This window comes from Borostomias antarcticus, assembly GCF_949987555.1.
Source record: "Borostomias antarcticus genome assembly, chromosome: 2".
Taxonomy (NCBI): domain Eukaryota; kingdom Metazoa; phylum Chordata; class Actinopteri; order Stomiiformes; family Stomiidae; genus Borostomias; species Borostomias antarcticus.
This window is the reverse complement of record NC_140235.1, coordinates 21926132-21940160: the sequence shown is the minus strand read 5'-3', so window position 1 is coordinate 21940160 and position 14029 is coordinate 21926132. Positions and strand designations below refer to the sequence as shown.

Below are 14029 nucleotides of genomic sequence, written 5' to 3'. Positions count from 1 at the left end.
CAATTTCTGTTTTTGTAACTTAGGGATATGGCCAGACCATTAGAGTCGGAATACCTTAAAAATTAGAATTCATCTGGGTTCAAAACATTTGTATGAAAGTGAGATAACCAGTCACGCTGCTTCCAATTCCTTCTCTGCGACTGAGTCAGTGGCATCCTGTCAGCCACCTCAGGGACGTTACCTTCCAGCATGGCCACCCACTCCGTATTTGTATTTACAGAGTTTATTTGCGTGACAAAACCCCACAAGGCTTTTCCTCTGAGGTAATTGGGATTGCTGTCGTTTGGCCTCCCCAGCGTGCTGAAAGTCGACATTAACATATCATTAGCTCTTTCTGGGACCGCTCACTCAGAAAATTAGAGGTCTCCATGGACTCCAAGCTCCATCAAGATGGAAACACTCACAACGTCCTCCTCTGGTGCTTGGAGACAGAGTTTCTCATTCTTCTTTTTCAGACAGAAGCTCAGGGCAAAATAAAACATTTTGAAAAGGAGTGGTTATTTCTTTACAGTGTTTACAGTGGAAACAGCATTTGAGCATAAATGATGGTACTGTCATATCTAGTTAGGTCTCGCTCAGGGCTTCAGTCGAATATCAAATACATTATTTGGGTCTCAGAATACAGTCTGAATGGCACCGGCAAAATCTATTAGCATACAGTAGGTGTGCATAATACAGTTATTGATTGGCTAGTTCCAGGGAGCTCCAATTTGCACTCCCCACATAGCATTTAGTCCTTTCGATGATTCTGTAGAAAAAATGTTTGCGTTAAATTCTTGTTGCTACCAATTTTCTCTTGAGAAATGGAAGCTGGAAAAGCCCTATTCAGGCGTGTATTACCGAAGTCGGCTACCGGGCTCAGGCCCAGGGGCCCTAGAACTCAGGGGGCCCTTATGCCAGAGCCTCTGGTTGAAGTCGTTGTTATTAACTTTGAATTTCTTGTCACGTAGTCAAAGGGCTTAGTCATTCGTGTCAATAACAGAGCCCCAAAAGTCCTGCTGAAAAACTGAATGAATAGCCTAAACGTTCACTTTGAAGATGTCACAAGAAAGAAACCACCATGATACCTTTTAAGTGAGTGTTTATCTATAGGACTTTAGAGGGGCTGATGCAATATGGACCCTTCAAGCAAGTGCTTTTTGGATTTTTCCCCACAGAGTTGAGGTCCCTCGAGTCAAAACCGAGCTGGGAAAAACTGTTTTTGTGCGTGACTGGCCAGCCGTGCAGTCGGTTATCACTCCCTCTGTTACTCCTGACGATGTTGGCCTGCATCTCTCTGTTGACACCTCAAGAGGCAGTAGTCCGTCAGAACACCAAAATCAAGAAGGACACCAAAATCAACCCTCCAATCTCCACTGCACAAGTAGAGTAGTGGTCAGAGCATTGGACTCCAGGGTTCAAGACCCAGTGGGGATGACATTATGGGACTATACCCCAAACCTCCATATGTTCATCCTTTCACTCCTATCTTTTTATCCCTTACCTAAATTGGACTCCCACGTGGGACATTATCAGAGATTACCGTCTATGATGAGCGAAACTCCTCTGGTCTATGTAGCTAAACAAATGCTGTTGTTTACGTTTTATACATCAGGTGGACTTTCGTTTCCCCCTTAATGGATCAAGCCAGCCACGCACATAAGCCAGGCTGGACCTGGCCTGGCTAGTTATTGTTCTCCTAGAGCATGGAGTTTGTTTCAAGAGATCTTCAAATTGGATGCCTTCGTCTCATTGGGAAAAATCAAAAATGTGATAAATTAATTTAAAGTGTGCATGTTAAAAATGATGTTGCCATAATGTTTATCAGTTTAAATGTATAGGTGTATGATGATGAGGCCTATATATATATATATTATATATATATATATATATATATGTATATATATATATATATGTATATATATATATATAGTTTTATAGTTTTATGATTTTGAAATACTGTGAATGTTTTAGGGCACCTTAATGAGACTTTGGTCTCAATGGGTTTCCTCTGGATAATTACAGGTATACCGTACATCTCGTTCATATATGTATATATACAGTATATAAGCGATATATACATATATAAGCAAAAAAGTTTCTATGATAGCTACAATGCCACTTACTGCACAACATCCACTATCACGTAAGTATTGACATACTGTAAGCATTTGATAAATGCTTAAGCACTGCTTTATACATGCTTCAGCACAATTGAGCACTGCAAGGTTCACTCTAAGAAGATCTAAGAACAATGTTGAAAGCATATCAAAACATTACTCAGGAGTCTCAGAGTGAATCCCTAGTGTAGACAGAGCAGAGCTTGGAGCAGATACAGCAGTCTAAGTCTGCTTCCTTGTTCCGTCTTCAGCCAGGTTTCAAAGTGGAAGCACTGGGAAGCCCATCTATTTCCCTCAAATATGGCAGTACATAGATCTGCATTTCCTTTGCACTTTGATGAAGCAGCAGCTGAACTGTCTGAGTGCATTAGCAGCCTCTCTGGTTTTGCACTGACAAGTGTGTGTGTGTGTGTGTGTGTGTGTGTGTGTGTGTGTGTGTGTGTGTGTGTGTGTGTGTGCACGCGCGTGCATGTGTGTTAGAGACGGAGTGTACAGTATGTGTGTTTATGTAGGTGTGTTTGTTTGCATGTGTATGTGTGTGTGTTGGTGTGTGTGTGTGTGAGGGGGGGGGTGCGGGGAGGTGTGCATGTGTGTATATGTGCATTCATGTAAGTGTGTTTGTTTGTGTGTGTGTGTGTGTGTGTGTGTGTGTGTGTGTGTGTGTGTGTGTGTGTGTGAGTGAGTGAGTGAGTGAGTGAGTGAGTGAGTGAGTGAGTGAGTATATGCGGGTGGGTGCGTGCATGTGTGTGTGTGTTTATATGTGTGAGTTTTGAGAAGTTGCAAGAGAATCCCATCACCAGAGCTACCATATTTACATATTTGAGACTTTTTGGACAGAGACCAACCAAATGTAGTACATGATGTCTGAGAGAAGCTCAGAGAATATTTTGGAAAGTGGGGAATCCTCCTACATAGGCAGAATACGGACAAATTTGTTTTTGTAAGAATCAAATTGATATTCTGACTTCTAAAATATTGAGTTTATGTATTATTATTATTTTTAATAAAATTTTCAAGGAGCAGAGACAGAGTTTAGCAATGTAAATAAATAAATAAATAAATAGTGCATCCCCCAGCCACCCCACATTTGCTGAAAAGTGTCTCCCTCAACGAGCACCGTGTAGCTGCTGCTCCAGGTTGTAGCCAGGTGTGTGAGAGGAATAGGAAATGTCACCAGAGCCTTGGCAAACCATGTACAGTAGCCTATAATGATCCCTGTGTCTTGAAAGGCAGGACAAGGAAGGAATCCTCTCCAGTAACACAGGATAGTTAGCTGCGATAAATTGGGATGAAATTGGGCAATGAGTTCCGACGTGCTTGTAATGTGGCTTAAATTGCGTGCCCTTTTAGGCGAGGGGGCTGGGCCCTCTCAATGTCAGCCCACTCCCTCCACATGTTGAGCACTTAGTTTGCCATGCAGTACAAGATCTCGGGATCTGTTTAGTATTCACCCACTTGAGTTTCCTAAAGGTTACCAAACCTAATTAGACATTTATGCAAGAACTTCAAAGGTCCCTCTGTTATTAATGATCTGCTACTTCTGAGGACTGCATCGATGGCTTTTTTTTCTGCCAGTGAGAATACATCCTCACAATTATGTGCATGCACAGCACACAGCGAGCTGGTCACTGGGAATGTAAGGAGCCATAAATACAGATTGATTTGATGGTCACAGAAAGTTGTTGATTTAATGTACTCTTTTATGTTATGGAATGGCTCCATACAATTTCCTATGTATGATTTAAAAATCTACTCATGTCAGAGAAATGTTGCCAACCCTCTTTATTTTAGAAATGTATTAGAAGTTTGAGAAAAGGGAAGTCATACAGTATTGGTTTTGTTAGGTGATAACTTTGGTTCTCTTTGTCATTTAATGTGATTAATCAAATGTGATTGCACAATTACACTGCAATTACAGGGGCAAGTTAGCACGGGGACTACAGAGTGCCTTACAGTAGGTAACTAAATTAAGAAAAAAAAGCCCAAATAAAATACAATTTACGCTCATTATTTATATTCTGACTTTAATCAATTATTAATGGCAGCTAATTAGTGTATGCCAGTGCCACTCCTACCCTCAATGTCAAAGTCCCCATGACTCCGTGTCACTCAGTACTGCAGAGACTGACTACATCACCCTTTCTTCTTCCTAAGCAAAATGCACTAATCACCTGAAAAAGTACAAAATTGCGTGTGTGTGTGTGTGTGTGTGTGTGCCGGCATGTGTGTGTCTGTGTGTGTGTGTGTGTGTGTGTTTGTGTGCGTATGCCGGCATGTGTGTGTGTGTGTGTGTGTGTGTGTGTGTGTGTGTGTGTGAGCATGCACACGTATGTGTGTAATGATAATAAGGCAAGTTAAAATGAAGAGGGGCTCAAATGTGTGAGTCATTTCTCATTCCCCTGCCTCACTGTCAGTAGAAGCCCTGCGCTCTGAATGATGGCCCAAACAACAACCAGGGAACAACAAACCCTGTGGCTCAGGCAGACAGAGACGGAGAGAGGGAGAGGAAGAGAGAGAGAGAGGGAGAGATAAAGAGGAAGAGAGGGAGAGAGAGAGAGGGAAAGATGGAGAGTTGGGGGGGTTGAGAGAGATGGAGAAAAAGGGGTGAGAAAAAAGAAAGAAAGAAAGAAAGAAAGAAAGAAAGAAAGAAAGAAAGAAAGAAAGAAAGAAAGAAAGAAAGAAAGAAAGAAAGAAAGACCCATCAGTACCCATTGAACAGAACCAGAAACCGGAAACTAATACAAAACAAAGAGAAAATGTCACCTGCAGTTGGCACATGAATAGTTTTGTAAGGACCTTCCAAGGGGGTGATTTAATGAGAAAGTATCAATCCTTTAGCAGAGAGAGGACCTTGACAGCCAGTGAAAGTAATCTGTTCTTTATTAAGGAGGCTTTTCTTTTTGGACCCAGAACCTTCATAAGATTACTCTCACCGTAAGGTAGGAGTAATATGAAATCAGATCAAGGAGTTAGGCTATGAATAATGAGTAGCAAGTCTCTCCCAATTCAACAGCAATACTCGCAAGACAAAAGTATACTTCAATGAGCTGATTTATCTAATCATGACTAAAAGGGATCTCTTTTCCATGAAGATGGAGGTGGAATTCAAGACATGGGTGGCTGTCCTTGCTGTAATGTGTACAGTATTCCTATTCCCTTTGAGGTCCTACATTGAATATCCTTTTGAGTCCATCTAAAGGTTACAGTTAGTCTTGTGTGAATCAAACCAGCCACAGTAGGGTGGCTGCAATGAATGTGATCATCTATAATTCACCATCTACAGTGGGACCTTATGTGAGGATACACTCTTTATAAGAAGAGTTCTACAATACTGAGCGTTCAGTGAACACCCCCCTGTAGGAGATCCTCTCTGTGGAACCAAGTTCTATTTAGAACCACAGATGATTTTATCTGATATGAGAAGCTATATCGGGAACCAATTTGTCAGAAACCTCCCCTACAGGGACAAAATACTGGCTCTACATATCACTCCTTACTTTCTGAGAGTGTGGGATCAGAAGCCTATTACCAGAACAGGGCCGCAAATCCTTTGGTGAAATACTCTTGAGGGTACTCTCCATATCCTGAGCAAACTGAAATATTCAGGTTTGCATAATGTTTGAGTGGGATTTTGTTCATGGTGATCACAGCAGTAATACTGTACAAGGCTTTAAGATAAAATCTTAATTCTCTTGGTGCCGGTTTACACCAAGAGTAGTTAAATATTGATCTTCTCAATGCATATTTGAATGCAACTGTACTTTGCATAATATATTTAAGCCTCACTATTGACCTTAATCAACCTGATTTGGTGAGATGATGTTACGTCTGTGTGTGTCTGTGTGGTCTCGTGTTGTGTTTCCATCTCCCCAGGTGTTCGTGTATCCTCCGTCCAGCCTGCTGATCCCTCTGCTAATTGTTGTCCATCAAGTCTCCATCAAGTCTACCTGTGTTCCAGCTGTCTCGTCCAATCACCTATCTTCCTGTCTGCTATATATTATGGCTTGTTGCATGTGTAAGGGGCGAGGAAAGGGGGTGATTATGTTTTGCGTCTGTTTCTTTTCTACATTGCTACTTTTGTTTCGACCCAGTTGAGTTTTTATCGTGTTGTGGTCCCATTGTTATTTCTTCCCTCGGGAGAAGGGCTAGGGGAAGATACCCTGGGGTCTACACTGCATCACGTAGGTAACCATCTGTCTAAACACACTAGGAAGAGTGAGCAGTGGTCCCTTCATTTTTATAGCAGGTAGGTTAGTCTGGGCAGTTTAGGTAGCTAGCGGTTAATATTCTTATAGGTAGGCTCAAAGACATATTACCTAACAGGCCTACCAGGCCCAGGCCCAGGGGCCCAAGGGCTCAGGGGGCCCTTTGCATTGACCGATAGAATGGCTCTCCAAGGTGAGATTCCTTACACAAACATAAAAACCAGGCCAGGTCCAGCCTGGCTTATGTGCGTGGCTGGCTTGTTTCCGTTCAGGGACTGATAGGACGGAAGCTAGTCATGCCACTGAAATAGCTGTGAATTGAAATGACATGAAATAATGTCTGGAACTTGACACATCAGTTCCAATGCTTCCAATGCTAATCCAGCACAATAAGAGCGGGATAGCCAGTTAGCTCATGAGCTCACAACAACTAGCAGCAGCTTCCATAACATTAATGGTAGTGGTCAGTGGCTAGAGCAGTTACACTGATGATTCCTGTAACATAAGCTATTTTGCTGCAATTGGTTCAACTTCTGTTTCTCGACAAAGGTAAGGGATAAACCCAGATAACACAAGGCTAGCGGACCTACAGCGGGTCCCCGATCGCACGGCCCTTCTCCCTTCCATCCCTGCTTCTGTCAGTCCCCGGTTTAGTTGTATTGGTTCGTTATGTTAAACCCCCTGTTATTGTTTGGTGTTGTGTTATTGTTCCCTGTTATTGTTTATCCATGGACATATTTGAATATTCGTTATTTACCAGTAAAGCATTTAACTTATAAGGTGCCTCTGTTGTCCGCCTGCCACTTCCTTTGAGCACCACACAAGGTTTTACATCCAGGTTAGGCTACTTTCTGTTGGGATTCAACAGTACGATTTCATACAGCCCTCTGTACTGTGTGTTCTATATGGAGTATTCTTGTGAAGATCAGCGTCAACATCAACATGACCACCTAAAAGTCCTCAGAGATTTTAAGCGGGTTCTCTATAAAGAACAGAGACCATGGACTGTCAAAGCCATTTCTCAACCTGCTGCCTGCTATTTAAAAGCTTCAATAGAGGCCCCCACACTGTGCACTCTGGAATGGGATTGGCACCGGCTTTGAAAGATGAGCTAAATGGATAACCTGAACAGGGGATAGGGACTGTTGACAGTGTGGAATCTTTCACATCACCGTTATGGACATAATTAGGTAAAGAAATGGGTTGATGGGTTAAATTAAGCGTGATATTCACCGGGGGTAATGACTAAAAACCTGGAAGGTTAAAAGGCGACCTGCGCTGAATGGCTTTGGCGGCTTTGACAATGGAATTACAAGAGAGCATTCACTGGCAAATCCAATGTGGTGACTGACTTTAAAGGACTTTCAAATGACATTTTATGACACCTGGGCACTCTACTGAAGTATATTGAGCTATGAGAATGGATGGATAGATTGTGTGTCTGACTGTTTACCATCTGCAATTTACAGCACGATATTTCTAAGATCACGCTGAGCAGCAATACTTTATAATCATAATCTCAGTCATCACAGTGCACACACAGACCACACGCTTTGTGTGGAGCCCCGATATTACAATATTATCTATTTCAGGACTCCTTATCTGCTAATAGGTGTGCCCAGGATCAAACTCCACATTCTCTACTATCAACTCCAACAGTTATAATTTACTCTGTTTGGGAACGGAGCCCTCTCTATGTTAATCTCAAGCCTAGTGGAGGAGCACAAATGTGCCAAAGCAAGGCTGGTCATGACCCTCATAGAGTCCTGGGATCAATTTGTAAGAGGCGCTGCTCCCACCCTAGCAACAAGGAAGAAATGAAATCCAGCTGCAGCAGTAGCAGAGGCAAAGGCTGTCCCCAGACACCAGGACACAGTGGGGCTCATCCAACATGGCAGAGAGGGCCTTGGCTTGGGAGCAACAGCACTCTCATGGCAAAATTCCACTCCAGCTGAACGCCAGCACCTGGTTGTAGAGGAGGTGCTCCACCAGGAGGAAGCAGCCAGGTGTGCCAGAGCAGTCTCCCAAGCCCAGCAAGGCTGTTGGATGAGGTGGGATGGCGTGAAGAGTAGGAAAATCACATGGAGTGAGCTTTGGAACATGGAATCGAATAGATTAAGTTTCATCATCAGACCCACTTACAGTATGATGTCCCTCCCTCCCCAACAAACCTACATCTCTGGCTTGGAGACGATCCAGCCTGTCTCCAGTGTGCAGCCCAAGCAACCCTCAAACACATTCTTTGACTTCTCCAGTGCTTTCAACACCCTCCCTCCATCTTATAGAGAAGCTCCCAGCTATGCAGGCCACCCGACTCCGTGGCCTGGATCACAGACTACCTCACGGGCAGGCCACAGTATGTTCGTCTGCAGGGCTGCCTGTCCGACATGGTGATTAGCAAGACGGGTACCAGCCAAGGAACTGTCCTGTCTCCTTTCCTGTTCACCCTCTACACCTCTGACTTCAGCCAAAACTCTGGAGCATCCCACCTCCAGAAGTTCTCGGACGACTCCTCTATTGTGGGCTGCATCAGGGCAGATGATGAGGAGGAGTACAGGGACGTGGTCAGGAGGTTCGTTGAATGGTCTGAGGAGAACCAGCCCCAACTCAACATCAGCAAGACCAAGGAACTGGTGGTGGACTTCAGAAAGAACAAGAGGTGTCCAGCCCCCATCACCATCAAGGGGGAGGAAGTTGAGATGGTGGACTCACATTCCTGGGAGTGCACCTGAACAACAAACTGGACTGGACTGACAACACTGAGGCCCTCTACAGGAAAGGACAGAGCAGACTGTTCTTCCTCAGGAGGCACAGGTCCTTCCATGTGTGTAGCAGGCTACTGAGGATGTTCTACCAGGCTGTTGTAGCCAGCTCACTGTTCTTTGCCGTCGCCTTCTGGGGAGGCAGCATCAAGTCGGGGGAGTCAAACAAGCTGAGCAAGCTGGTGAGGAGGGCTGGCTCCGTCGTGGGGCAACAACTGGACAGCCTGGAGTCTGTGGCAGAGAGGAGGATGAGGGTCAAACTGAAGTATATTCTAGACAACCCCTCCCATCCCCTCTATGGCGAGCCACAGGCTCATCCCACTGAGGTGCAATATGGAACAGTTCAGACGTTCCTTTGTGCAAGCAGCCATCAGACTATACAACAGTGCCTGAGTGTTCCGTGTGTCATACAGTAGATTTGTGCATGTACAGTATACATGTGTACTACTAGATATATCTAGACAGCCTGGATGTATGTATGTATGTATATATGTATACTCCTTGACTTATCTACCTGTAGTTGCATTTATACTGACTGAATGTATGTAGGTGCATATATATCTTATCTATTGTATTATATTACACAGTCACTGTACATATGGATGTATATAGTTCCTGATATCCCTCTTTTTATGCTGCTACTGCCCATTATCAAGTGTCTTTTTTTGTTATCTAGTGGTTCTTTTCTTTCCAACCTTTCTGTAATTTTTCAGCTGCTCATCTATCTATCCATCCATCCATCCATCCATCTATGGTGGGTTGTAAGGCCAGCCTAACTCAAGGTAGATACACCTGGCGCCACACCCAAGTGTTGAAATGCTTGGCTTCAGCACCTGAGGACAAGTGAGTAGTAACCGCCATGCCCCTAAAAATCATAAATATGTATGTCCCTCCGCCACTCCCACCTGATCGAAATATACATATGAATTTCCTGGAAAGGACTAAATAAACTAATCTAAAACTACCCCTGAGAGTCGGAACTGACCTTCAACGACAGCAAATAGACAATTAGCTGATCTCTAACCACGGCTACTGCATTCACCCTTGTATCAGCTTCACACATTCCTCTCCCTCTCTTACGGAGTCTTTGTACAGCATCTGAATCAGGCAAGGACATTTCAGGACTCCTAACATCACACACACAGTGGTTCTTTTTCTGAAGAGTTCTCTTTTTCTTGTCTCTCTCCGGAGTCAATTCATCAGGCGATGCTGCTCTTATGCCCTGACTCTGCCACTTACGGGCCTCCTGGGCGTCTCAAGTGGATGTCTGCTTCGCCTGGTCTTCCTTCGGTGGTCCTGACAGATGACTGGCTGCACCTGTGAGGGGTTGGGTGACTCACCAGGCACCCTTAAACATAATTGCTTTGCATGTCGCTGATATCTTAGTCAGTTGGTATCACCTTTCAGGCATATCCTCTCTCAGGGAGAACATTTGTATTTTGCTACTTATTTTTTCATCCTTTAATTGCACGGGGAGTGTTTTTGACCTTTTGAGGCCTTCTCTTTGGGGTACAGGCCCTCTGAATGAAAGTGAAGCTGTTTCCAAGTAGTTTTAAATGCAGTAAAGATGTTTGTGTAATAAAAATGAATTACTGTTAGTGTTTCACTAAGGTTGCTTTATATGGATTCATAAGGCATAATACGAATACATGACTTACATGTCAACAGTCAAATTAGGAGATGATGAGGAGAGAATAACATAATGTTGTGGATACAACCAAAGCATCAGAATACTCCCAGTTGTCATAATACTGCAATAAAATGTAAGCTCACAGTTCACATCATAAGATGTATTTGCATCTAGTTCTCTTCTACTTAATCTGGTGGGAAAGCAAACCACAGCTGCTGAAGATGTCGTTTCTATTCTTCTCTTGAGTTTCTCCGCTGTATATATGCATGATGTACCACAAGAAAAGCCGCTTATGAGGAAACAAGGGCTCTGTCAGAAGGTCGTCTCCTCCTCCGCCCCGCCGCACCACGGCGTGAGTCTGACCACGTGTGGTCGGGGATCGCGGGGTGGCGGGTGCTGCTCGGCGCCCTCCTCGGAGCCGCGCGACCCCAGCGAGCTGAGGGACCCCGTGGCGGAGCCCGTCCCCTCGAAGGCGTAGGTCCTCAGGCAGTCAAACGGCAGGGCGTAGGGGTCCTGGTCGGCGTCCGCCAGCCTGTCCAGGATGAACTGCCGGAAGACCTCGTCCTCGGGCCCGATCAGGTGGGAGTGGCGGAGGGACATGCGGATGCTGGCCGCCACCTCCTCCCTGCGGAGCCTCCGGTCCCTGCGTCGAGGGTGGGGACGGAGAGGGACAGGCTGGCAGAAACCCATGTTCCCTCCTCCTCCTCCTCCTCCGGGTGCTGGTTCTCCATAGCGCAGAACCTTCTCATGAAACTCCGGATCTTTCTCCTCCCCCTCCTCTCCCAGTGCCTCCTGCTGTTTCCTCCTGTGTCTCCTCACAATCAGCATCAGGATGGACAGAGCTGCACACACAACACAGCAGGAGGTCATTACAGTCCAAACACCAGGCAGCAGGGCACCTTGGGCCTGGATAAAGCGTTCACTCTCTACATGATCATCACTAATGATTTTGCTTGATTTAGATTTGTTTAGGCTGGGGAGCTAATCTGAATCGTTAACAAGAAAGACAATTAGATGCAATTGATTTTTTTGGTGAGAAAATCATATTTGATCTCAATCGTTTAATGTAGTATTCCCAACTCACGTACGGATGAGGAATTCCGTTGTGTGGCTGTGCATTGTCTGCAGTTAGTCTCATGGCCCATTGTACTTATGTGATTGTTATCTGGTTGTTAGCCTAGAAAGCATAGCTATTAAATTTTCATGTGATGAGTATAGGGACTACACCAAGCAACACAGCTCATAATGAACTGCTTCACTATGCAAACCCATCAATGTCCCAAGATGCCATTGGTGCTGATGCGCCACTGCAAATATGCTCATCACGTAGCATTACTGTGCAGTAAGCATTTAGCATTTGAACAATTGTGTTAAAGACACACTTGTGAGTTTGAGTAATGCATACTGTATTATTCCATGGGCGTAACATTGGAGTATAGGCACACACTTGATCGCTGCGCGATTTGTTGACGGGGGGTGCTGCACGATTTGTTGACAGGGGGGCAGGCCATTCACCGCGGGCCAGTTGGCGCGCCAGGCCACCGGGAAATATATTATAAATATAATATAAAATATTTTTAATTTTTTTTCCCCCCCAGCCGGTTCGGCCTGGATGGGTCGGCCGTTCGGGAGTCGTCCCGAACCTCCCGATGGCCACCCCGCCCCTGAGTAGGACCCCACTCATCCGAACTTCAGAGATCCGAACCTCCCGGTCTACCGGACAGGCTTAAAAAACGTATTTTTTTTAGCCTGCTATCTGGTTACTGGTGGGATTTTCATTACAGTACTGTATCCTACTGTGAATAAAAACAGAACTGTATGTAGACCTACATGTTGCCTGTAGGCTGTAGCCTCCTGTCACGTTTCATTTCTTTGTTACTCTAATGTCGAGCGCAAAACGCAAACAAGTCTGCTGCGCGAGAGCTGCATTCCTTGGTAGCCAGAAAGCGCGTCAGCAACCTGAAGCAGAGGAGCATCGAGTCATTTTTCGTTCCCAGTTAATGGACTTCAGGAACACAGACGTGTTGTGGGCATGTAGATTAGCCTACCATTCCTACTGTATTTGTTAAATAATAGCCTACAGCCTAGGCCACGTTAGCCTACATCGGTTGTTTTAGAGACTTTCTTTTAGGCTACAATAGCCACGACAACTTGTCTGTCATTTTATTTATTTATTAATTATCATTTGCTCTAATTGTTCTAATGTTGGGTTGTTTTTAGGCTATACCATTTTGTTCTGCGAATACAGCCTATCGATGCAGCGCCTCATTTGAGAATAAAGTACTGTATTTGATCAAAGCACGCACTCAAGTGGAAATTCGGTTATTTTATTATAGGCTACTAGGTCTATTATAGGCTAGGCTATATGAGTTTAGTTGGCTATTTGATTACAACTTTGATGCATTTTCACAAGTAATTAAGGGTATTTATCGGTCTATTATGAGTCTATATGAAACAAGTACCACTTATTGAATTTGGTGCATTTTAACATAAGTTTCAGTCATCCGGACATTTCAGAGATACGAACGACCTTCGGTCCCGTTGGGTTCGGCTAAGTGGAGTCCTACTGTATGTGCATTTTGATTAAAATATTTTTTCTGTCAAATATCAAATTGCAGTTGGGTTGTTTTATGCACTTATCTGTTTTTGCAAATTAACTCTTCGTATGTCTTTGACCTTGCTCCAATAACCAATTGTTCACTGGGGATGGATAAAGTTGAAGGTTGAAGCCCTGTTACCTGTAAGTGTGGCCAGGCAGACCAAAAGGCCCACCAGGGTCTGGAGGCTGACCCCCATGGAGAGAGCCAGGGCCTCAACCCCCCCAGAGGGACAGTGTCCGGCAGGCTGGCAGCTGCACACGCTGATGGTCAGGGTACTGGTGCTGGAGAGGGCTGGGGAGCCGCTGTCGGCCACCACTACGGGCAGGTGGTACTGGGTACGGTCCTTCCGCGTGAAGGAGCTGCGCCTGGCCAGGATGCCTGCCGTGTTGTCTGTGGTGAAGACGGAGGAGGATGAAGGGTTGGGGAAGTTTGTGTTAGCGGTAGTGCTAAGCTGTGGCTAGGGTTGGGTATGAGGGTAGATCTAGGGCTAGGGTAAGGGATAGACCAAGGGTGATGGTTAGGGCTAGGGTTACTGAAGCCAATTATAAGACAAGTACAGGGTTAGGGTTATAATATGTGATACAGTATGAGTACAGCATGTACATGACATGCTATTATACAATATAATCTGATACACTTTCAGATAAAATATAATTTAAAAATAATACAATACAGCAGGCCTACATTTAATGCATGAAGTAAAACAACGAACGCACATATACAGTATAATAAT

General features: G+C 44.6%; 1 protein-coding gene across 1 annotated transcript in view; it reads right to left on the bottom strand.

The window, feature by feature from the left end:
• Positions 1-11008: 11008 nt before the first annotated feature.
• Positions 11009-14029, bottom strand: part of cdh19 (cadherin 19, type 2) — a gene marked incomplete at both ends in the record, with an annotated part of 37116 nt that continues 34095 nt past the window's right edge. Inside the window, 2 exons of the mRNA XM_084453788.1 lie at positions 11009-11538; positions 13435-13686. Coding sequence (XP_084309914.1) covers positions 11009-11538; positions 13435-13686 — 782 coding nt within the window. The remainder of the gene's footprint in view (positions 11539-13434; positions 13687-14029) is intronic.